The following is a 26,565-nucleotide window of genomic DNA, read 5'->3' as shown; positions in this document are numbered from 1 at the left end:
CTCTTCTCCATACCCACAGGCTTTACAGCCGAACACAGGGGCCGTTTCCAGCCTCCACCCCAGAATAACAACCCATAATGAACATGTGCCATAGTATACGCTCCTTTTAATGTTCCATGCATGCCATGATGCTTTCGGATAAAGTTTTCATTCTGTGCTAACTCAAAGGATCATGAACTATAAAGTGTCTTTTATATTATGCTTGGATATAGAGAGACACAAGGATGAAGTGGGAAAACCACACATTTAACAGTAGCACAGGGCTGTCTTGTTCCTACCTAACTATTGGAGCCTCGCTGAACTTGGATGCTACCCAGCTGCTCTAAAGTCTTCCTTTCCATTTCCAAGGTGAGGAAACAACTCTCCCTCCCAGAAGTTTGCTGATGATGTGTTGTATGACATGCAATGATGTACTTAGGGTAAATGGTTTCCCAATAAATGCCAATGAGACAACACACACACACACACACACACACACACACACACACATACATATGCACACACTTCATTTGCATTAACTACCTTTCTCTTATTATGACAAATACCAAAAAAAGAAAAAGAAAGACCAAACTTATTTGAAGGGTTATTTTGGCATGCCATTCCTGAGGTTTCAAGATAGTACAGTTGGCCCTCATGGCCAGAAAGCAAAGCAGAGAGGAAGTGACTGGGGCCTCACAGTTCTCTTCGAAGGCCCACCCACCCTCATCCAGTTACCTCCATTTTCTGTTCCCCTACTTTTCCAAAGTGCCTGGACTAGGACCAAGGCCTGAACACAAGGGAGTTGCTGCATATTCCACACCCTTACTGTGACCGCATTGTATATCTTTGTTCCTTATTACCAAGACTATTTAATTTTCCATAATAAATGTGGGACTTTTGAAAACAGAGCCAAATAACCAAACTCAGGTTTAAAACAAGGATCAGAATGCCCTTAAAATAATGATGTAAATACAAAAAATGAATTTGAGGCTAAGTGCCTAAGCCATTGTGATTACGATTACTAATGCTTACTAGCCACGGAGAAAACAGCAGTGGAAACATATGCCATTACATATAATAAACAAATAGCAAATGATAATTAATGTGGTGTTTGTCTATTTTGGTGTTTTTAAAATGGGTTGTGTGTGTACATACTCCATGCTGAACTCAGCAATCGTCCTGTCGTGGCCTCCCAAGTGCTAGGATTATGCTCATATCAGGTTTCAGGACTTTTTTTATATGTCAAGTGCTGCACTTAGTGAAACTTACTTTTACCCTCTTCTCCTTGCTGTCTCTATCCTACAAATAATTGCCCTAGTGCCCAGAGAGAGGGATGTTGGCATCCTGTCTCTGGAGAGTTTTCTTCATAGCTGCAGCACGGCCTGCTCCGGCATAGGGAAGCCATCATGCCAAGGATTACTTAACCTGAATATATTGTGTGTCTTTCAACGAGGAAAAATCCAGAAGCTCTCTACCCTTCAAGCATGCACCAAGCTCTGTCTAAATGAAATGACAAGAGCAAACTTCAGATTCCTTTTATCTGGTGGATGAAACTGAGAGCGGGAAGGAAAGTTCTAGAGGGAAAGAGTGCTGGAAGTCAGGTGGGGAGGAGTGAAAGCGGTACCTAGTTCATCCAAGTTTGTCTTCCTGCTGGGAAGCGAATTCCTGTCATAGAGAGAAATCAGAATAAAAGACACCCCCCCCCCCCCCCCCGCCCTTGACTTTAGCATGCAAAGTCCTTGCAATTCATTGTTTCCCAGTCGTAGCAGGGAGCAGGCACCAGACAAAGACTTCCCATCTCAAGGCTTACTTGCAGGTGGCTCCGACCCGGGCCCCTGCAACCACAATGAAAGGGCAAGAGGATGGACGTCAAGGTGCTGCTGACCCAGTCGAAGAAAAGAGTCAAGTCAGTCTGATAAAGGTGAATGGACCCTGTTTTGGTGAGAGGAGGGGCTGAACGAAAATAGAAATTAGCAATGTGGGACTGATGGAGCCTCCGGTGAGAAGCAGCTCCCAGTTGGAGCCTGGCAACACCCTGCTCCGCTCCTATTTTACATCCATGTCTGGTGCGGGAGAATTATCTGTATTCTGTCAATCATATTTTAATAAAACACTGATTGGCCAGGCAGGCAGTATAGGCGGGAAAGCCAGACAGGAAGTAGGGGTGGAGCAAAGAGACTGGGAGTATTCTGGAAGCAGAAGCTCTCTCAGCCACTCCTGTACAGACCACCGAAGAGACAGCATGTAACCTGCCCAGCTGAAAAAGGTATGGAGCCATTATGGCTAACATAGATGAGAATAATGGGTTAATATAAGTTATAAGAGTTAACAAGAAGCCTGACCCTATGGGCCAATCAGTTTATAACCTTATGGAGTCTTGTGTGTGATTTTCTTTGTTGCTTGCCGGCTGTTGGGGTACTAGGCGGGACAGAAACCCCAACAAGCCGGCCTTCGTGTTACACATGTCAGTAGTAGCTTCCCAAGAAGTATTGTTTTCTCTTGACATGGACATGATAAAAAAAAAAAATACAGCAACTGGAGAGAGCCTGACCCAGTTGGGGAGACACAAGCAGAGTCGAACACGCTGTGGAGAGTGGACCAGGAGCGCAGCCTGGAAACCAGCAACTCAGGGTGTCCTGGGGTGAATAGTGTGAGAAGCTACCCCTCTCACCACTGACTGGGCAGATTGTCCTCGGAGGTGATGGGAAAGTGAGGCGTGAGCTGAAGTGGGCAACACGCGCACACGCGCACGTGTGCGCGCACACGCGCACACGCGCACACGCGCACACGCACAGTTGGAGATCAGGCTGGGAAAGAACACCCACAGACAAAGATAAGGCACAAGGGTGAGCAGGTCTTCCACACCCCTCTGAACCTTTTTCAGCAGAGCCTGTGTTGAAAGGCTAATGGACCAGTGCTCTAACGAGAAAGCTCCATGCGATCCAGCTGTATGGCATTTTCTCAATTAGTGATCCATGCGGGAGGGCCCAGCCCACAGTGGGTGGTGCCATCCTTGGGCTGGTGGTCCTGGGTGCTTTAAGAAAGCAGCCTGAGAAAGCAGGGGGAAGCAGGCTAAGAAACAGTGTTCCTCCATGGCCTCTGCATCAGCTCCCGCCTGCAGGTTTCTGCCCTGTTTGGGTTGTGTCCTGACTGCCTTTGACAACGAACAGCAATATGGATGTGTAAACTTAATAAACCCTTTACTCCCCTGCCAATAATACAGCTCTCACTGACAGGTGGGACCTCGGGCAAGGAGTTTCTGAAGAAAGTGAAGTTCCACACAGCTACTCCTCTCCACAAAGGGTACCCTGATTTAGTGGGGACCACAGAAGCGCCTGCTACAAAACAAAACAAAACAACACCCTAAGTGGTGAGAGATACCACACTCCTCTCAAATAGGAAGAAGCATTGACTTATGCTATATCTCTCATTTTATTTTACATTTCAGTGGTTACTTTTCTGATTTACACTTTTATACCTTGATTGTTCTGCTCTAGTTGTATCTTGCCAGAATAGACTTTTGTGTGGTGCTTTCCATGCACGTATCTCTAACATTATCTTTATTGCTGTTATTTAATATTTTTAAGTATTTCTGCTACTAGTGAGAAAACATTCCCGATTAACAGTTCCACTTCCTTTTATTCATGCCATACACTTGTTAATATCACATACTTTCCCTTTTCCTTCCAGTATTTATTTCTGACTTTCACAGCTACAGCTACATGCATGGGCATGTGTTCCCACACACACATGGGTACACAAACACATACACATATACACCCATATCCCAGAAAGTCCACCGAGTAAAGAAACAATATTAAAACTACAAGGGAAACACAAAATCCCACCTACAACCTAACATAGATTTCTCATCAACTACATGAGAAGCTCCCTCCCCCAACAAATGGATCCAAGCTCTGAAAGTAAACAATCACTAGCCAAGTAGATTGTCAGATCCAATAAAGTCATCTTTGGAAACTGATAGAAAAATCAGAGCATTTTAATATTAGCACAAGGAATTGCAATTTATGACAATCCAGCCAGCATTGCAGAAAATATTTAAAGTAGCAGTGGACACAGAGGAAGAAGATGGTCTCGTTTCAAGAGAAGACTAGGAATAAATTTAATAGGAGAAATTGTTGAACAAAAGACAGCTAGGAAGGAAGCTGTTATATCCAATACATTAAATCAGCATACTGATAATACAAACAGAGAAGGAAGGAAAATACATAGTAAGTCAAACATTCAGAACAAAAATCAACAAGACCACAGGCTGCAGCATTTTCCTCTCAACTCAGCATTAAAAGATGCAGCCTAACAGGCTGAATTAAAAAGCAATATTTTTCTATGCTCCTGTGGATTATACCTTTGCCCATGCACATATGGGAAGAACTAATTGACTAATACTCAGAAGAGGAAGATGAGGAGGAAATGAGAAGGGAAAATAGAGGGTCCATAAAGAATTGGCAAGGGAACAGGAGGTGGATGGGATCTAAATACAGTCTATAACAACAAGAACAGCCTGTCTGCTCTGTCCAAGGAATATATTTCATTGACACCCACAAACTGAGAGTCAAATAATGGAAATCTATCAAGTGAATAGAAACCAAATCAAGACTGTACAGATAGATATGCTGGAGTAGACCTCAAAGTAATGCTGTTCAGTAGAGATAAGGAAGAACACTACACGTTAACAAAGACAATGATTCATCACAAACACATAACAATTGTAAACTTATGCATTATATTCTGGTAGTAATTTCATACAACAAACAAACTACAAAAACTTCATATAAATAACAGCCAGTCAAGGCAACTTTAATATCTTGCTTTCTTCTTTAGATAGGTCATCCAAATGAAAATCAACAAAGAAATTTCAGAAATTGTATGAGTACAAAAGTACTTATCAGATATGTATAAAATATACATATCACGTAACAGATACAGAATACACATTCTTCTCAGCAGCTCATAGAATCTTCTCTAGAATTGGTCCTATTGTGGGCCACAGTGCAAGACGCAACAAATACAAAAGAACTGAAATAATTCATCATATTTTATCACAATCCAGGAAATGAATTAGAAGTCTATTGTAAGGAGAGGGCCTGCTTGTTCATCACAGACGCCCGACTGGCTTACACCTGAAATAACCACACAGAAACTGTATTAATTAAATCACTGCTTGTCCCATTAGCTCTAACTTCTTATTTGGCTAACTCTTACATCTCAGTTTAATCCATTTCTATTAATCTGTGTATCACCACGTGGCAGTGGCTTACCAAGAAAGATTTAGCATGTCTGTCTCCGGTGGATTTATTGCATATCTCTCCTACTCCACCTTTCTTTCTGTCTTCCCTGCCTACTTAAGTTCTGACCTATCAATTAGGCCAAGACAGTTTCTTTATTCATTAACCAATGAAAGCAAAACACAAACAGAAGGACCTCCCACACCAAAAGTCAAGAGAAAGAAAAGTTACAGAAACTACAGAATATTTCAATAGTGAAAAATATATTGAGTGAATGTTGTGTTGTTAAAAAATCAAGGAACAAAATCAAAGAAATTCTTAAAATCGATCAAAAATGAAAGGACATTCCAGAACTTCTGTGGTAGAGGTAAGGGTGCTCTAAGTACAAAGTCCACAGCTCTAAGTGTTTATGGTTAAAAAGTCAGAAAGATCTCAAATGAATAACCTAATGATGTACCTCAAGGTTTTCAAGAAACAAAACCAACCCAAATCCAAATGAAGTAAATGGAAAGAAATAATAAAGATTAGAACAGACATTTTCATGCAATAAACTAAAAGAATAATACACAGAATCAAATCATTTATTCCTTGAAAAGATTAAAAACTATAAAAGTCATAGTCAACCTAACCAAAATGAATAAAAATAAGGTTATTAAAATTAAAGATGAAAAGGAAAATGTTACAAGTAACTCCAAAGTAAAGCAGAGATTTACTAGAAAATATTTAGGAAGCTTATTTGTGTGAAAGAAAAAAAGAAAAAAGCAAAAGAAAGATAAATAAGGAGAGGAAGAAAAAGAAAGAGAAGAAGACGAAAAGAAGAGATGGATGGGGAGAGGTTGAAAGGCAAGGTTTGGAAAATCTAGAAGAAATACATAATTTCCTAAATATCTAGAGCCTACCAAAATTAATAAAACAGCTGTAAACAACTTGAACAAACCTAGAACAAGCAACAAAATGAACACAGTCTTTTAGTTTCCACAAAAGGACAGCCTGAGGCCAGAGAGATGCGCTGTGGAACTCTACTAAACACTGAAGAAAAAGCTAATGCTAATATTTCTCAAACGAACTGTTCCATGTAAAGGAGAGGTAGGAACATTACTGAGCTCATTTTACCAAGTCAATATTACCCTAATATTAAAATTGGATAAAGAAGAAAGCAATAGGACAATTTCCATGATGAACAGAGAGATAAAAATTCTCAATAAAATACCAGAAAAGTGAATTCAATAACACTTAAAAGAGATTACAGATCATGGTCAAATTGATCTTGTGATGGGAATGTAAAAATGATCCAGATGGTTCATCAAATACAGAAAAAGACATGTGATACAACACATAAATACTCTCAAGGGGAAAAATTACATGATTGTTTCAATAGATCCAGAAAAGGTATTTGACAAAATTCAGCATTCATCATGGGGAAAAGCCCCGAAGAAAATCAGAGTATATTCCTCTAAAGACCAAACCACATAACTTCCATATGATTCGGCTGTACCACCCATGGGTATATTGTCCTTATACCAAGGAGACACCTGCACACCATTCTTCCTGCCCTGTGCATAACAGCTAGAAGCAGAATCATCGAAAGTATGCATAACCGTAACTGGAAAAAGAGAATGGGAGATGGGATATGGGATTCTGATGTGTGTGAAACCAAAACCAGCTACATAGACATTCAGATCTGCGCCAAATTCTCCAGCGGGCTGGCAGGATGAGGATGCAGAAAAGCAATTTAGATAAAGGTAGCGTAGATCTTTTAAAACTGTAAGACAGATACCACAAGTATCTTGTATACCTTGTATACTTGGGTATCCCGCAGTGGATGTTATTTGTGTGTTACCTGTTCACAGACCTGCTGCTTATATTCTTTTTCCCTCCCCTCAATTTTCCCTGAAGAATGAAAAATATAATAATGTTACCTATGTCATATATCGAGTTCTCAAAACTAAGTCGAGGACTGTGATTCTGTTTTACTTTGTGTGTTGTGTAAATGGGAGAATAGTAATTCAAACTCTCACCCAAGATCACATAACAAGTAGGAAAGGAAGTCACGAATCTGACTCTGAACTCTGAGTTCTCTTTTCTTTCTAGTGGAGAACTCAAATGATGATAAAAATCTCCTGCTTGCGATGCCATTGGCCCTCAGCAGTTCACTATTGTAGTATCTCTGCGCTGTCTCATCCACACAGCATGCTCCCCAGCTGCTTGTACTACCCCATTTTATAATCTAGCCCTTCCAGTGTCTAAATGGAAGGCAAATGCATGTGCTCATTCAGGTTTACCCTCATAGAAAAGAATTTCGCTGACTTTGCAAGGCAATCTCATGGGATGCACAGAGTCCGATAGCGCAGTGACTGCCCGCTCCTGGAAAACTGGGAATGGAGTTGAGGAAAATAGAACAAAAGGGCGTTAATTCAACTATTCGTCAAGGACATCGTAAAATCCAGGGACTGTTTGAATGTCCCTAGGAATGTAGAAAAAGAATCAGGATGAAGCAGTATCTGCCACAGACACAAATATGTACTGCATGATATATACAAATATGTACCCTATGCATATGGATACTTTTCTTCTCTTTATTTCTTTCAGTCTGATTTGCTTGCTGCTGTTATTCCTATTGTTATTTAATTCTTTTTTTCCGCGATATTAGCAGTCATATACATTCTAGAAAAGCTCCTCACTGCTACTTAACTATGACCTCAGACTTTTCTCAAAAATTCTTTAAACTCACAAAACTTTACCAAAACCGAGAGTTCCAGGGACAATTCCGGGAGTGAAGACAAGTAAGTTTTACCAGAAACAAAACCCAGTCAAAGGCAGCCTGGCAGTATGCTAATCGCAGCACTCTGGGCCTGTGCTGCTAACTTAGATTCTGAAGTAGTAAATTTTCATCTCTCTGGGTTTAGCGCAGTTTACATGTATTATAAAGACACGTTTTTCCATGGAGAGAGACAAATGTATGGCTTCCACAGAAGTCTTAGTCTTCCAAATGATTCTGAATGTAACCGCACTACCAAAGGGCACCGCTTCTGGGACAAAGTTAGGACATGGAAGGTGACAGCCAATGAACAGAGAAACACGGAGCAGAATAAAGAGAACAAAGCAAAGCAACAGTTTAGTCAACATCTGCATAATTGCAGTAATTCTTAGGCATAAAAACCAACATAAATAAGTAATAATACATCGTAGAGTCAGTGACACACACTCTGATTTTATTTATGGATAATCATACTTCACCGTATTACTTATTTATGTTATGTACAGACTTAACATTGAAACCCAAACACGGCTGAAAACAATGTTCTTAAGCTTACGAAGATGCTTAAGTTTGACAATACAGAAAGCTATTTCCCTCCACTTTGGATTATGTCCACGGCAGTTAACCTACGTGATTAAACTACTAACACTGATTCAGCTCAGCAGCCTCTACCAGCATCTCAGGCTCCTCCGTGCCGGCGCATATTACCCACAGTTGAAATGGAAGGCATTTCAGCAGCATAGACATATACGTTGTTTAATTGGAATGATGGCTCTGCTTTCCAATGGACACAGCAAAACTTTTCCAAATACACCATAGAAGGATTTTATAAGTCAGCTCTCAGTGAACCTTACCTCCCAGGGAAGGGGACTGAAAACTTTCCTATTTAGTGAGATTGAGAGTTTGTTTCCTTTTTTTAAAAAAATAAGAAAAATTGGGATTGGTTTTCCTCAATGCTACGGAGTGTCTGCTGCCCACAAGTTCTCTTGCCAGGCACACAGAAGCAAGTGGGTTTACTGAGCTAATGAATTCATAGGCAGAGCCAGCGTCTGAGACCTACCTCAGCAGGATACTTTTTTACTGCCTGTCACATAAGAAATGGATCAGACACTGACTTTTTTCTCTTCTACATTCATATATCAAAATGTGTGTATTTTATATAGCTCTCAGACTATGATTTAGACCACACCAGGCTTTGACATTGACCTTGATAATGCCTCCATATATTACTGAACCCTTGACCTCATTTTTCTCACCCTTGGAAATGAACCACTTGTTCTTCCCTCGGCCACTTTGCTATGAATCCATACGAAGATAATGGGAGATTGCTTCCAAACCAAAATAGCAGGTGAGTTCTTCTGGTGAAGTCCATCTTAGATAGAAGGAAAGGGTGCTTTTCATGCAGAACACACTACAGGCTCTTTCTGGAGGGAGGTGGCTTTTCTGGACTTTTCAACAGCTGTAAGTTCCTCCATGGCAATATGCGCAGAGTTATGTACACTCGTAAAGGTGTGCTGAAGAAGAGGCAATTACCTGGTCCCTACCACCCATTCATTTAGCTTTTTGTATTGTTTTAAAAGGACTGCACACACAATGTAGAACATATCTCACTGAAGGTGACAAATACTCTTCTTTGGAACTAAATTAGGTTTCATGTATTTTATAACTACAGCTTTTGGTATGTCCTTTACAGAGCACAGGGGAAGTCACATCTACTACAAACAAATGACCATTCCAAACACCAGTCTTTACTTGGAAAATGCCAGGCCAGTAGAATTGTGCTCACATGTGATAAAGACGGGAAACTTCTTCTGATTATTTCTAAACTGAAACCTTGGATTCCTAATCTGAGAGTTTGAAGTTACATGACTGACACCCTCATTTCCCCAGCTTTCTCCCTGAAGAAAAGTCTTTTGAGGGAACACACATCCTTGCTTTTTCTTCTTCTTGTTCACAGACAACCATCAGGGCAGACAGATGTTCTCTTTCTAATATTAATCCATCTGCTCTATTGCCTGAAACATCCTGTGCATGTGGTTGTAGCCTGATTAAAATTGACAATTTATGTCTTCTTCACCCTAACACACAGCTGCAGATGGGAGGTTGACGGAAAGGGGACTCCACGGACAAAACTGTTGGCAAAATAATGAGGGGAATCACATTGTTGGAGGAAAATAGCTGTAAAGGTAGTAGTATTGACATAGAGCCTCGGAAAACTCAACCAACTATGACCTGAAGGCAAGGACAATCTCATACACACTGTGGGAGATGTGGATTTCCAAATAAGCACAGACGTTAAGTTCATTTCTCAGAATAAAGTAATAACAACAGAAACTAGAAAGAATTTCTGTAGGCCAAAAATTCGCTTTTTTTTTTATGAAAGCTGGTGTCTTGTACTAATAAGACGGTTTAAAGAAAGTCAAGTTTGTTATCTAGTAAATTGGAAAATGTCAGTCTTTCAAATGGAACTTCTCATTAGCTTTGCAAACCTAATTTATATAATGCATATTGGACAAAGATGCACAGTGTGTTTTTTGATTAGTTTAGACTTCTTTTTACAGTTAAATAAAACCCAAAAACTCTTATCCCATCAAACATTATTTGGGAAATTTATTCTAGGTTTTTCTATTAGAGTTAGATGCATATTTAAGCTCCAAGGAATCACGCATCTTTTTATTTTGGGAAATTTCTTTACCTTCAAGGTTAAACATACAGACAGCATTCAATGAATATTTATAGGGGTAATAGGTTCAGAGGTTTAGCTCTTGGGGTAAGCCTGCAGTTAATCTCTCTATGTTGACTTCTGGACGGATACAAATTGAGCTAACTCCCTCACTTTTCTAAGATTCCTTAACAATCTAATGACTATGAAAAACTTTATATGGCAGTGTATAAACTGAACGACAATTTATACAACGTATGCAAGCTGAGCTTAATAGTTGACATTCAAGAAATATATAACAAATATCATCTTCATTATTGTTGTTATTATTATATAGTGATTATCCTAGTGAGCACAGTCTTCAGCTCTACAGTTTGGCTGAAAGGCAGCCATCTGTTTAAAGGGCTATTACATTAAATGCATTTTAATGATATATAATCAGTAAGCACAAATTGGTGAGTGTGATTGTGTAAATCATAGTAAAAGGTGATCTAAATGGATGTCTGGTTGCCAGTTTTTTTTTTTCCTGACTGATACTTGGAAAGAATTACTAATAGCAAAATTTTAAATGATCTTAAACTTCCCTAGGCCCTTAAATCATCTTTGGTACTAAAACAGAGCAGAGACTTTCAGTGTGGCTGCACAAGTTGAGAAGAAAGATGCAGGAGAGAAAGAACCTGAACTCAAATATTGAGCTCTTAGATTTTTGCTACAGCGACTTGCCCTGAGGCAATTACCCAGTATCTGTAAGCTTAGCTTTCTCATTATCTCTGTGAGAAGAAGATGGAAAAAAAAAAAAAAAAAGAAAAGATGATTTTTACAAGATTATTTTCAGGGACTTGGTAATAATTACACAAGGGATTCTGAAAACATAGAGCAGTATAAAATATTTAATATCTAGCCAACGATTTACCAATAGCTTAAATACTACATTTTTATGATAGCACTGACTGTCTCCTATTAGCAAGGAAAATGGAAAGAAATGGCTGGAGGGCACTAGGGTGACATGCCATGTCTTGGACATTTAAATTACCTTACAGTGACCTCAGGTTTAGACTAGTAATCAGTTCTTCTTTCATAACTTAGAAAGCTAGTTTTCAGAGAGATTAAGAATGTTATTCAGGTCGGGCGATGGTGGCACGTGAGAGGCAGGCGGATCTCTGTGAGTTTGAGGCCAGCTTGGTCTACAGAGCAAGTTCCAAAGATTCAAGGATTCCTAGAGACATCTGAGAGACTTCAGCCATGTGTCCTTGTGTACTTCGGCAGCAGGCAGCATTACCTGTCGTTACTTCTTTACATTTGCTTATTTACTGCCCCTCCCCCAACCTCTCTCTCCAACATTCATTTTTTTATTCTTCTGAAGTCAGTCACAATAAGACAGACTGCCTTTGCACTCAAGGGTCCTATAACAAAGACTCTGAAGAAAAAACTCCATCTGGACTCAGTGAAGTTTCTTCTCCTTGTTAGAACTCTGACACAAGTGTTATGGAACACTGGCTTTGTTTTTATTAGTGTATTTCTTAATAGAACTGATGGTGGTGACATATGTGGTGACATTTGGAAGTAGGAGGATCAGAGGTTCAAGACCACCCTCAGCTACGTAGCAGCTTGGAGCTCCACGTGTACTATAAGAGACCCTGCCAAAAATGAAACATTCTGAATGGAGGTACTGACCATACACATTGTATGTAAATAGAATCCAATTATTATATTTATACAGACTAAAGTATTTCAACTGAACGGTATTTGAAAAACTTGTCTACAATTCACACACGCTCATTTAGATGGGTCTTCAGATTTAATCCACTTGGATTATTCTCTAAATTTAAGTAGAGAATAATTGTAAACAGTGTGCAAAGTTTATGGCTGAAACAGGGATATCTTTTGAGTAGCTGAGTTGGAAGGTATGGTGAGAACTTAAGACGACGTAAAGAAGAGCAAGGTAGATTTTTTTTTTAATTTTGCTTTTAAAGGTGTGTGTGTGTGTGTGTGTGTGTGTGTGTGTGTGTGTGTTCAGGTACCCACAGAGTCCAGAGGTGTGAGACCTCCCTGAAGTTGGAGGTATAAGCAGTTATAAGCTCTCATAAGCTGGAATCAAACTCAGGTCCATGAAAGGGTACAATGTACTCTTAGCAACTGAGACTCTCATGCCCTTAAGGTAGAAAACATTAAAGCAGATTAGGAGAACCTTGCAGCCCTTCCCATTGCTTTAGACACCTTAAGTCAAGCCACTCTGAGTCACAAAACTGCTCTCGTTCTGCACCTTTCAGGTTAGCTTATTCATCATCAGTCAGGGAGGAAGAGAGGCAGAAAGATCCTGTCATTTTGTGATACCAAGAATCACCAAGCAAATATTTAATTAAGAATTTATAAATAAAAATGACATTATTGAGGGAGGGATATATGGAATTTTCAATTCCAAAATACTCAGCAATGCTTTCTTGGGTGGTTTTAATGATCCACAATACCAACTTGAATGCATGTTGCCCTGAATCCTCATTAATACTTGAGTGATTTTGCTTATTTGATACTATGTGGTGTCCTCCTATTTGCTTTAGTCTGTCTTGGATGGGGAATGAGTAAATACAGACAGAATCCCCTCCTTAGAGTCCAGCAGGCCCCCACTGGTAGAGCAGCACTTTCCCATGCAGGCATGGGGCCTCACCTCGGGAACTTCTCACAAACAGCTTGAGTGTGTTGCTAGGGAGGCTCGCTATTGACAGTGTATACAGTGGAGGCCCATGGCATGGTAATTTGTAAGATGGGAATATTCTAGTGTGTACCTAATGAGGTTATATGAATTAAATGAAATGTCAGGTGTCTGGTTCATAACAGGAGCATAGTTAATGTCGCATTCTTTAATTTCCTGATTAAAAATTACATTAATCACTCAATAGACTTCCCCTTGCTTGTTGCATAAATGCTCTCACATCAGCGGCCTCAAACTTTGGCATGCATAAAAATCCTCTTGGGGGTTTGCTAAGACACAAGCTGCTGACTCGAATTCTGTTTCAGCAAATGTGGTGTGGGCCTCAAAGGTCACATTCCTTACAAGCCCGCGGAGTTCTGCATGATGCTGGCCTGGGCCCTGGGGATGAGGCTTTGAGAGCCACTAATCCGTATGTATCACCAAGTATTAATAGTGTTAACATCCCCGCTGTATGAGAGTCCAACAGAGGGATGAATTATATCAGGATTCCATTGATCACATTGATGATCAGTCTGCTGATGCTCCTCTGAGCCATGCTGAATGGAAACAATAGGACCTAGGTGAACATAATGCACAACTCTAGGGAGCAAACAAGGAGAGAGGGTGGCATGCATTGGGGAGGGAAGGTCCAGCTTGTGCTGTGCCTATTTTGTTTGGAAAGTGGAAGAGGGAAGGCAATAAACCATATTAACATTCATCTTTTAACTCTGTGTCCTAAGCAAATGGCTCAATATTGTGTTTTTTCCATGACGTTATATATGCTTGCAATATTGGCCAATTTAAAGGACTTAAATTGGAAAATAAAATATCAATTTTGATTTATAGATTTTTGGAAAATTTTCAAAGCACTCTCCTACCAGCATGAGGACGTTGCTGACTGCATCACCTGTTCTGTTGACTGAGGTGTTCTTCCTGTCTAGAAGGTACCTAGGAGCTGGGTGGCTGCCATCCGAACTCTATGAGCAAACATATTTTATTTTAAACTAAATTTAAAAGCATTGAAAAACATTATCTTTTTTTAATCCCACAACAAGACATTTTTGGTTTTGGACATTCTCATACATTTTCTAAAATATACATTGTGTTAGAATAGAATCAAAGTACCTAAGTCATTTCTGTATTTTCACTTAATATTATAAAACCGAGTATATTTTACTACTGTCATTCTTGCTTTCATGGGGTGTGAAAGTTTGAATGGAATTGCTACCAATACGATCACAGAGAGGTACTAGGGGGTGTGGCTTTGTTGGAGTGGTTATGGCCTTACTGGAGGAAGTATGTCACTGTAGGGCTGGACTTTGAGGTCTCATATGTGGCCAAGCCACACCCAGGGCTTCAGTGTACTTCCCGTTGCCTTCTGATCAAGATGTAGCCAGAACTATGTTTGCTTGCACTCTGCTATGCTCCCCACTGCCATGTGTTGGAGGGAGGTCACTTGTTTCGTTCCTGGCCACCCAGACTCCAGAAATAATCATACAGAAGCTATGTTATTTTAAACATTGCTTGCCCCATTAGCTCTAACTTCTTATTTGCTAACTCTTACATCTAAATTTAACCCATTTGTATTAATCTGTGAATTGCCACAAGGCTGTGGCTTACCAGGAAAAGTTCCAACATCTATCTCCAGCAGACATTGCTTCGCTCTGACTCCGCCCTTCTCCCCATCATGCTGATAATAGTCTCAACTTCTGAAACTGCAAGCGAGCCACTCCAGTGAAATGTTTTCCTTATAAAAATTGTCATGGTACTGGTGTTTCTTCACAACAGCAGAAACCCTAGCTAACACTGGAAAAATGTTTACTTGATATATCCTTAGTTATGCAATCACTGCCCTGGAGGATTCTTATGATTTCTGTCAGTACTACAAATAATATTGTAGTAACCATTAATATATGGACAAATTAATTCACAGCATTTTCTTCTTAATATTTGCTACATTTCTAGTATATATTTCCAAAATTGACACACTTGGGTCAAAGGTAGCTAAGTGTATTTGTGGCTACTTTTACTAACTATATTCTGAAATGCTTATGTATATTTACATTGTGGAAACCATGGGTCAAGATATATAGGCAATCCATGCTAGTATGTATACATCTAACCTAATCCTTAGTCCTAACTTTATAGTACTGAATGGATTATAAACATCATTAACTATAATTTACTAATAACAATAACATTCACTGGGTTTGTATGACAAATTAGAAATTATCTTAAAATTCAAAATAACTGATCTCTCTACTTATAATCATCCTGCTTAGGAGGCACTATTATCTCCATTTAATCGATCTTAAAATTAAGGTTCTTGAGATTAGATGTTGATCCCTGGTCATGGATGGGGCACAGGATCCAGAGTTCACCATATTTGCCTCATTTTCCTTATTTTATCTTCCAACAACTTTTGAGATTTGAAACTTGTAATCCATACTCTAACTATAAGAGTAGGTGATTTTAAAAAGTTAAGCATTATCATAAACAAGGAAGAAGAAAACACAATTCATCATTAGCCCTGAAATAATCTTTATTTCATATGGTCATAATGTGAATCCCCATCTCCTTAGCACTGTGGGAGCCAGAGGTGCTTTCTGTTGCTCTACTTAGAATCTGTTCCAAGTGTCTTTTTTGTAAAATTGATGAGGGTTAGGTAACTCTAAGAGCATGATTACTGACACTGTGCAATGAAAAACCAACGACCTTTATTCCAAAAGCCTCAGGATTCTCAACGAGAAAATTATGTGTGTGTGTGTGTATGTGCACACACGCGCACACTTTTGCATGTATCATTATAAATGTGTGTTTATGGATTCAACTGTTATACTATATTTTACTCAATAAGCTCTATCCAATAATAAGAAAACCCAAATATATATACAAAATAAGCAATTCAGGAAAGGTATGTAAATGGCAGAGCTTTGAGAATTATAATATCTTCCTACGAACTTCATAGCAAAAATAAGGAACATTGTTGAAATCTAGTTATCTGCTATACAATATAGTACCAGTGATTATCTAAACTGCACATCCTGGAAAAACATTTATCAAGGTAGATCTGAAGTGATATGTTCTACACACACACACACACAGAGAGAGAGAGAGAGAGAGAGAGAGAGAGAGAGAGAGAGAGAGAGGTGGGAGAAGAATGAAAGTAATGGGTACGGTTTTTACCTTGATTGTGGTAACTACTTCATCAATATGCTTATGGTCAGACCCACCAAATTATATACATTAACTATTTCTATGTTTTTTTAAATCAATCATATCTCAACAAGCTTTTTAAAAAATAAGGACAACAAAATTCCTTCCTACTATGCACTCATGATTTGATAGTAGATATGTTGTGGAATAATCCTTCTGTATACTGTGAGAACATATGTCTGTGATTAGTTTAATAAATAAGCCAACTGGCCAATAGCTGAGCAGGATAAAGTTAGGTGGGAAAGTCAGATGGAGAATGATGGGAGGAGGAAGGGCGGAGTCAGAGGAGTCACCAGCTAGACCAAGTTGTATGACCAAGTTGGACACACAAAATGGGATAGAGATAAAAACCTACAAGACTCGGGGCAGCACAAAGATGAAGAGAAATGGGTTAAGTTATAAGAGTTAGGTAGCGATAAGCCTGAGATATTGGCTGAGCACTTATAAGTAATATTAAGTCTCTGTGTTGGTTATTTGGGAGCAGGTGGTGTGCTGTGGGACAATGGACTTGTACCCTTTAAAGATTTGTTACTTGTATTGGTTTAAAAAAATGTTGATTGGCCAGTAGCCAGGCAGGAAGTATAGGTGGGGTGACCAGAACTGAAAAATCTGGGAAGAGGAAAGATTCAGTCTGTAGTCGTGACCCAGACACAGAGGAAGCACGATGAGAATGCATCACTGAGAAATGTACCAAGCCACTTAACTAACACAGATGAGAATTGTGGGTTAATGTAAGATGTAAGAATTAGTTAACAAGAAGCCTGAGCTAATAGGCCAACCAGTTTATAATTAATGTAATCTTCTTTATGTTTCTTTGGGACTAAAAGCTGCAGGACCAGGCATAACAGAAATCTCCATCAACAGTGGTCAGCATAGGAAAACTCCGCCCATGTAAATAATGTTACTTGACTCTGTTTCTTCATTCATGTATATAATAGTGACCTCGAAAAGTAGAATATTAAGAACACAGTCTTCAACATATTGTATATTTTCTACCCACCTCCACCATAATAATTTTCTGGTATAATTGAGGTATATGTTAATATATACACACACATAATGTATTCTCATTATAAGAACATCTATATGTATACATAAAATCTGTATGATGGCTATCTGTGCACATTAATGTTATATGTCTGTACACATACAGCTTCCCATTGGTATACAAAATGAATATACAAAAAACCCAAACTTAAATATATTAGTTCACTATATATATATTTATATATGTTTATATACATATATAAATCCATCTTTCAATACATCATTGCCCTATTACATGGGTAAGTGTTGATGATAGTGGTAGATTTAATGTGTTTAGTATATGTTAAAAATATATTTATAGTTGCACCACTTAATGTATTACTTGCATGAACACTTTCCTTCTTGCTTGAATTAATTGCAAAATGAATTGATCAATATGCAAATAGCATGCAAATCAAATAAATATGCATATTAATGCCATTTTAAAGAACGGCTGCATTTTAAGAGCGAAAGTTCTACAGAAGCAAGCAGAGATTTTATTATTCCAATCACAGACTTAATCAAACAGCAATTACTATTATGTTGCTTTTTAAAATTATGCCTAGCATTAACACTAGAATATTCTCAGAAAACCTGTGATCATGAGAGAGCTTTACTGGGAGACAAGGAAAAGGTTAATGAAAGTAAAGGGGACTTGAAATGGAGATGCACGGGTTGGAAACGTGTTTGTTTCTTGTGTGAACATGACATTTGCTTTTCAAGATTTTTTTTCTGTAAAATGAGAAAAATGAGATCAACTTCCTAGAATTCTGCAATGATTGAAAAAAATTAATGTACAAATGATGCATTCTGTTGACAGGCATAACTTTGGATGCTAGATAACAATGATAAGTAAAACACATAGATTCTGGCTTTTAGTGTACAAGAAACCCGAAAAGTTTTTATAATAATTACATAGGTATAATTGTCAAGTACTCCAAAAAAAGACAATATCAGCCTTCAGCCTCCCATAGAGCAATGGTTCTCAATTTGTGGGTCACAACACCTTTTGGGGCAAATAATCCTTTCACGGGGATCATACATCAGATATTCTGTATGTCAAATATTTATATCACAATTCATAACAGTAGCAAAATTACAGTTATGAAGTAGCAACAAAAATAATTTTTTGGTTGGGAGTCACCACAACATGAAGAACAGTATTGAAGGGTCACAGCATTAGGAAGGTGGAGAATCACTGGTATAAACAGAAAGAGGATGAGAGAACTTCCCAGTTATAGTCATAAGATATTTTTTCATGGTCAAGAAATGATAAATCTAATCATGGAGCCAACAGCTCACAAAATATGGATGAGAGCTAAATAAAATTATTTCCAAAGATCACAACTCCTTTCTAATCAACCTAAATCATATGCCCCTTCAAGAGGGACCTGATGACATTTGCCTAAATAGATATGATTATTAGAATAATTAGATACCAGAGAACGCTAGGTGCCTCCACAACTTCACTTTGGCTATCTGCATGGCACTCCATCCCTGTCTCACCATTTTATACTGCTTATAGAAGACAGGTCCTTTATGCTCCTGTTTCCTGTGGCTTATCTGGAGGATGGGGACTCTAGCCTAAGCTTTATGCTTTGAGAAAATGAGACTTGACGTTTTCCTACATGTAGAACAGGAAAGAGTTGTGTGGGACCAGAAGTCACTCCATATTAGATACTCTAAAAATGGTCTTCAATGCCCACACATTCTAGAATACATATTCTAACATAGACCTGTTCCACCATGCCCCAGTGATAATCTGAGAATTACTATAATACAATTCAACATAAGAATTTACCAATGTTACACTTATGCCTTGACAATATCTGCTAACTTCAAAATTGGTGCTTTGGGGAGCTCTGAACTCTCCGTATTCTATTCCATCTGTATACTTGACGGGAGAGTTATCCAGAGAGGTCATATAGAGAGCAAAAAGAAGGCCACCGAGACAAACCTCCTCAAACTAAGCGGAAGCCTCATTTTCAGCATCTGAACCAATCTCCAAGCTAAGCCTAGACCTAGTTCTGCATGCAACAGTGTAAGAGACTCAAAATTGGGACAAAGAAATGTTTAGTCCAAATCAGTCAACCTACACAAGTGAGAAGCTATAAAATAGGGGGTGGTTTAAGCAACCAAGTTTTAGAACGGTGTGCTAAGCAAAGAGGAAGCAGGAGAGCGTGTTAGTCATTTACCCAAGACAGAGACTTTTCATAATAACGGTAAGTACAACCCCAAATCTCAAAACCTTCTCATGACTCAATCCCTACATTGTATCATACGTATACCTTGCTACTGATCCAGTTTCACATATTAACATATCCCCCTTCATGCTGTGACCCAGCCACAATGATCTATTTTTCTTTAAACTGAGATATAGTGTTTTTTTCTTTCTTTCTTTCTTGCTCTGGAGTCTTTATACTTATGGGTTTCTCACTTCTACATAGGATGTTATTTTTTTTAATCCTCTGTCCTTTCTCTGTGTTTTTGGATCAAAGGCTGCTTCCTCACACAGGTCCTTCCTGACTGTACTTTCATCAGATGCCATCTATTATAATTACCTAAGATTTCCTTTAAATGATATACAGCAATTGGCTATGGCTATGCTTGTTCATTTGCTTGACTTGGTGACTTGGTGACATCATCTTAGACCATTTATTGACAGAAAACAGTGAAAAAATGCCTTTCTTTTCCACGGTTGTGTTCTCTACTCCTGTTCCTAAAACAGTTTTGGTGTTTAGTTGGCAGAAACCATGAAGTTGTTGAATGAATGAATAAAAGAAAAGAAATTGCAGCAATTTTATTCTGCTTCTCATCATCTCCAGAAGACATATTTCTTTTAACAAAATCAGGTTCTCCTTAGTCTTCTTATTATAAATTCTTTTAAGGGAAAGGTCATTTCTTTGGAAAACAGCTTAGTATTTGGTGTATAACATGTGCTTAGATGAACACATTTGACTGACAAAATTAATATCAAGGATGATCATAAGTCCTGTACAAATGAGTTCTTTATAGTAGCTCCAAGAAATGGTCACAGTTGCGATGGAGGCACTGGCTAGCCAGCCTATCCTACGTAGTAAGCTTCAGGCCACTGAGGGACACTGATTCAAAATACATGAATGGCATCGGGTGCACGACAGGTGAGGTTGTCCTCTGGTCTCCGCATCACTACACACATGTGTACATTTACACATATATAAGTGAACACACACACAAGTGAAAACACATGTTTCTACTTACAAAAATATTTATTAATAAATATATCTGAGAAGGGATTTGTATCCTGAATGCACACATCATAAATTTCATCACCCAAATCACTGGTATTGTTTTTATAGTTCTTCTCTTACGTAAGCACCTTGACAAGAGCTTAGGTGATTTAATAGTCTATATGGGTCAAAACACACACAACCAAAACAAGCATCTAAATATACTAAATGTTGCATTGAAGTGTATCAGAAAGTCCCTTTTTCAAATTACCAAACTTGCTGGGAGAAGAGGGAAACAGAAATCCAAGTACTCCGCTGACACACCTGATGGTAGCACATGGTGAGATGTCTGGGCCCCATAAACCCATTGTTCACTTCCCAAACACTGGCCTTTCATGACCCTAGCTAACTTCTCACTAAATGAAAACATTGGGATGATTTTTTTTATATAAATCTTGGAAAAGAGATGAATAAATAAATATAAGAGTCGACTAAATAATTAAAATCTTACAAAATTTTTAAAATGATATCTAAGGAAATTAGATTAAATTTAGCAGAATCACTACAGCCACGTACCTTGCTTGCCTTATTCTTGGCAAAGGACCAAAAACCAGCTTCTTAAAGGGAAATTTTATTGTCTAGACTTTGGCAAACTTATTGATCTCTTAAAATTAGTCTCTCCATTTTATTCTGACATTCTGTTGTTTCACTTTGATGTGTTTGGATGTGTGGTTGCTTTTGTTTGTGTACTCTAAGGCATTATATCTTTTAGAACTCTACACACAAAACAGTTCTTATTAAAATACATAAATATGTAAAAACAGGGCACATCAGGCCAGCAGTATCCAGAGCAGTAAACAGGACATGACCCACACACCAGCAAAAGCCATGAGGGTTGTAAGTAAGTTACTTAAATCTGAGACTTTTAATTAAGAGATATGATGGTCACCTTTAATTTATTCATTGAGAGCACAAATTTCAGGTTTAGATTTACCCTTTGGATTAATAGTGAGTCCACTTGCAGGAAATATGCAGCTGTTGCTGCTACTCTGGGCAAGTCATCACTCAGTCAGTTCAGTCATTCTCCATGTAGTCAAGGACCATAAAGCACAAACTGCCCTCATAAGGACACTGTGCTAGCAGTGCCACGGAGTGAAAAGCTTTCCAGACATCCCTGACCCTAGGGCACCAGGACCTCAAGATAACAGAATTGCAGGTGAGACTTCAAGCAGCTTCAGTGAATGCTTATGTTTTAACCAACAAAGAACAAATAAGCTACAAACTCAGGTCCTAAATAATACTACATTAAGAATTTCCTTTTGGAGTTCTGTGTGCAGAGGAAAAATGGATTAATAAAAGACAGCCATGGGTCTGAGAAATTTCTTAACGGTTTAAGATTTTCACCCTAGATTCAGAAAGTCATAAGTAGTCATAACTTCTGATTATCTCAAATGCCAGTAAATAAAAATACTATGCTATGGCCTATACTTAAGAATTACTTGAAATGGTATGTGTGCTATACATGTGAACATTACACGGACATGTATGTTTGTGCATACACAGTCCAGAAATAGGCATTACCTATCTTCGTTGGTCACCTCCTACCATAGCTTCTGAAAGATGGGCTTATGTTTGGACTTAGTGCTCATCACTGGGAGATACCAGTCTCTGTGCTCCTTGTCCTAGATTAGAATTACAAAAATGCATGGCCATGCCTGAATTTTTTTTATTTGGGTGAAGGAGTCTGAATTTATGTCCTCATACTTGAATAGCAGAGACATTACTGTCACCCCAGCCTGAGATAATTATGTTGAAGTAAAGTAAACATAACATGGTTCATGGCTCCACAGGTGTGCTTACTGGGAAAAGCTAGCTCCCATGCTTCTGAAAATGAAATGAAAACACTCACAAATCAATTGAATTAGCAAGGATGAAGCACAAAAACAAGTAGGCTGATATTCTGTAGCTATTCCACACAGCAGTTTAATTTTAAAATTACTAATGCTCAAGAAAACTTCCTTCCATAAAAAAAGTAAAAATAAAAAGTAAGTTGCCATAGTAACTCCGCGCTAGAACTGCCACAAAGACCAAATTTAGAAAAGTCATCCTTATTATTTTATTGTATGAACTATTCACTTGGTACAAAGAAAGGAAAAAAATGAAATTAGATTTTTATTGAACCTACTCTGCATCAGGTTTGCACACTTTCCTCACTAATTATTGCAGGAATTGAACAACAACAACAACAAAAAGCATCATTATCTTTGAGGTGACAGGTGAGGAATCTGAGGTTTGGCACAGCCAGTCGCTCGCCTTGGATAACCTGCAGGCACGGGTTTTGAACAGAGTTTGCTGAATCTCTGTTTATAAGAGGCTTCTCATCTTTCCAGCACTCCCTTGTCTCTTTCTAGAGTACAGACAGACACGGCTGCTACTTGAAAAGGCAAATTAGACCAACGACTATCAGGGTGTTCTACACTAAAGAGATGGCATAAACGGCAAAATGATAGATCCTCTACTGGCTTTGTAACTCACAGGAGAATTGATGACCTGGTGTCTTTGTTTTGGGGGACAGAGAGATTAATGAGAGACAGATGGACACTTATTTGTCATATTCAAACATCCTAATAGCTGCCCACATTCTCCCAAAACAAATATTTTAAAGTCAAATACATATCATTAATCCTAATTCCAATTCTAATCACTGTGTTGTGACTTCTTACTTATCAAAGAAATATTGACGTAGTGCCTACCCTATATCAAGCTTTGTACTGGGTCTTAGAACTCACAAGGAAATCTTCCAGGAGGATAAGCATGGAATCATGTGAACCCAAGGGAAATTCCAAAGATAGGCACATTGAGATTTGGTTACCTGGAGATCTTTAGCAGACAAAGCAGAAAATGCAACTGACTGAATACTAATAAGAGTTTGATCTCAGTGGGAGTTAGATGATCCCTCTCATTTTAAAATGTCTCAAAGAGTCTGGGATTGAAGGACAGAAATGTAGTATATGAGTTCCAAAGGCTGGTTATTGGGCCTCACAGCCTCAGGGGATAGGAAATCCTATTGACCTAGTTTGCTGAAGCATCAGTATGGGGGATTAGCCCAGCCATTGCTTGTGTGTTGATAGGATGAGGTGAATTGAGTTCCAGCCTACTTCCCACAAGGCATTAAGGAAGAAGGTGCCTTCACCAGCCACCCACGGGCTGTGGGATAACACCCAAAACTTCTTAGTCTCACTTTCAACATTAAATCGCCACCTGTTTCATCCTCTTTCTTGGATAAATGTTCCTATAAGTAGGACAGAAACTTGTCTGGTGTGAAGAATAAATTCTTTTTCTTTTTCACCTTCCCTGACTCCCCACTCGATGACTCCACTTGCAAGATGGAGTGCAGTTCGGCCCCACTTCTAGAGGTCTTTGGGGATGAGACATGTCAGTATGTATAAAGCCACACAGTCACCGAGGATATGACAACTTCTATCATTTTAATCTTTTTCATGCAGCAAGACACTGTTTAGCTAGACTGTGTTTTTTTTCTTCAGAAAATGAATACCGAACTCAAGGGAAATATGCTGTAATTGATTTTGCATTCAGCTCATTTGTAGATACTCAAACTGATTGATTCACTCTTATTTCCACGCCTGGTTCCTGCCTAAATTTCCTTTCGGTCCTTCCTTTCTTTTCTGTACATTGGTGTGATGTATGTGTGCAGTTTGTGTGCCTGTGCACACAAATTGAGGCTCTCCGGACTTGCAGTGTTCCGTCCATCACCCTCTGTCTTATTCTCTTGAGTCTCTCTCTCACCAAAACTAAGCTAAGGTTGATAGCCGGCAAGTTCCTGAAATCCCCCTGTGTCCACTCTGCCCCCTCTACACGTCTACCCGTAGTGCTACAGTTGCAGACATGTGCACTCCACACCCTGATTTTACATAGCGTCCAGGGATTTTTTTACTAAGGTCCTTGTGCTTGCCCAGCAAGCATTCTTCGCGGCTGAGACATCTCTCTGACACTAAGTTTCCTTTTCCAGCCTTTATTGGTAAATCCAAATCTTTATATTAAACTCTGCTACCCATCCACGTATCCCAGACTTCTCCCTTGACTGTGAAATGTCACACGCTTATCACACATTCTTTTTTATTGTATTCTTATGTGAGAGTCCTTTGGAGGGCAGCTTCTATTTCATCTACTCTGTTTTTAATCTTTCTGAGTTGCTACCGAACACCATCGCTGTCTAGAGGGTCTTCTGGAAAGAATGTCTGGCTAATGCTCTGAATGATAGCCAGGAAACAGTGAGGTTCCATGACTTTATTACTCAATGGTCCACGAGGGTGACATCTTTAAAGCTATAGGAATGGCAAACTGATGAAGCCTGAGCCTTGGTCAAACAATCGCATCCCTATACTGTGTTAAGGGCCACTGTCATTTCACTCGTGGTTTGTAGCCTGATGCTGGGATATGACAAGCCCTGTTCTCATGTAGCTCACACGCATTTCTGTTCATGCATGTGACTCCGTCCTCCTGTAGAATGGGTATGTTTTGGTTTAGCGCTCTGGTTAATGAATGTGGCTCCTCCCTATGTACTTTTGTTTTGTTTCGTTTTGCTACATATATTCTCTTTTAATGTGGATAGTTGTCTAATGAGAACACTAATTATACAAAAAAGCTGTATTCATCATTTAAGTAGTAGACAGCCTTAACACCATGTAGCTTTATCCTTACATATGTGTGTGTGTGTGTGTGTGTGTGTGTGTGTGTGTGTGCACCTCACATCATCCTTTATCCCAAAGGATTTTACGTTCAAAACTTAAAAGTGTCCAGACGATAACCGAACAATTCTCCTGTTTTTCAAGAAACATCTCTTATAATTAAAAGTTACAGCTCTTCCAAGGTGGTCACGACTTGCCAGCGAGGGAAGCAACAATCCATACTAAAGAAGAATTATGCATGAGCTGAGGCTGGGAGTCACACTTGGGTAAAATCCTCAATTACAGCAGCTTCATTAATGCATCGCGGTGCCTCACTGCCGAGTGACTGTTCTGAATCAACCGTGCTCTCAGACAGACACTCAGAGCAATGACAAAATTCTGAATGAACAAGCAGCCAAGACCCAAGAGAGGTTCCCTGGGCCACGGCTATTCAGAATTTCTTATATTTGTCGCAATGAAAGCAAGAACAAGGAAATATCATTGAACTGTAGAATCTCAGGGTAAGAATAAAGTCTCAGGATGATTTATCTGTCCAACCCCTCCCAAGTTTCTCCTGTATCTCACGTCTAAATCTTTGCTATAATAATCCCCGTGGAATGGTCATAGATCGCCTAAGCAATTCCAGTCACAGAGCCCTTGTCTCCGAACACGTTCCTATTTATTAAATCATAAAATTCTTTCTGCATCTCTAACACCCGCCTGCCTGATTATGCTCCTGGGGCCACACAGTCATTTCAATCCTTCCTCCAATAATGGACCTCTCAATATTTAAAGGCCTGTCACATATTTCATCCCGTAAAAGTACATACACCAACGCCGAGGGGACGAGAAGCGGTGAAAAGGTCACAACGCTTGCGTAACAGGAAACCCTTTAAGGAATCAGAACAGCTGGAACCAAGCAGCATGGCAGAGATGGGGACGCCATACCTCACTGGTTTCCTTCCTTTGAAAAAAAACACAGATTTTCTCTTCTCTAGTCATCTGCCTTGTATCAAGTTGTTCAAGCTATAAAAATCTCTTGCACACACACACACACACGCATGCACTTGTCTTCACCTTTGTTGCTACTAT

At 39.0% G+C, this 26,565-nt stretch overlaps 1 protein-coding gene across 14 annotated transcripts in view; it reads right to left on the bottom strand.

Annotated features, from left to right (window-relative positions):
* Positions 1–26,565, bottom strand: part of Dlg2 (discs large MAGUK scaffold protein 2) — a 1,777,227-nt gene that overhangs the window by 1,164,170 nt on the left and 586,492 nt on the right. Inside the window, exon 2 of one of the 14 annotated variants that reach the window (XM_085683010.2) lies at positions 14,213–14,311. The exons of the other annotated variants lie outside the window; for them this stretch is intronic. Coding sequence (XP_085539136.1) covers positions 14,213–14,311 — 99 coding nt within the window. The remainder of the gene's footprint in view (positions 1–14,212; positions 14,312–26,565) is intronic. 14 annotated transcript variants of the gene reach the window in all.

Source organism: Myodes glareolus, chromosome 24 (genome assembly GCF_982192425.1).
Source record: "Myodes glareolus chromosome 24, mMyoGla1.1, whole genome shotgun sequence".
Classification (NCBI taxonomy): domain Eukaryota; kingdom Metazoa; phylum Chordata; class Mammalia; order Rodentia; family Cricetidae; genus Myodes; species Myodes glareolus.
Note: the sequence above shows the minus strand (reverse complement) of the source record. Positions and strands in the feature narration are given on the sequence as shown.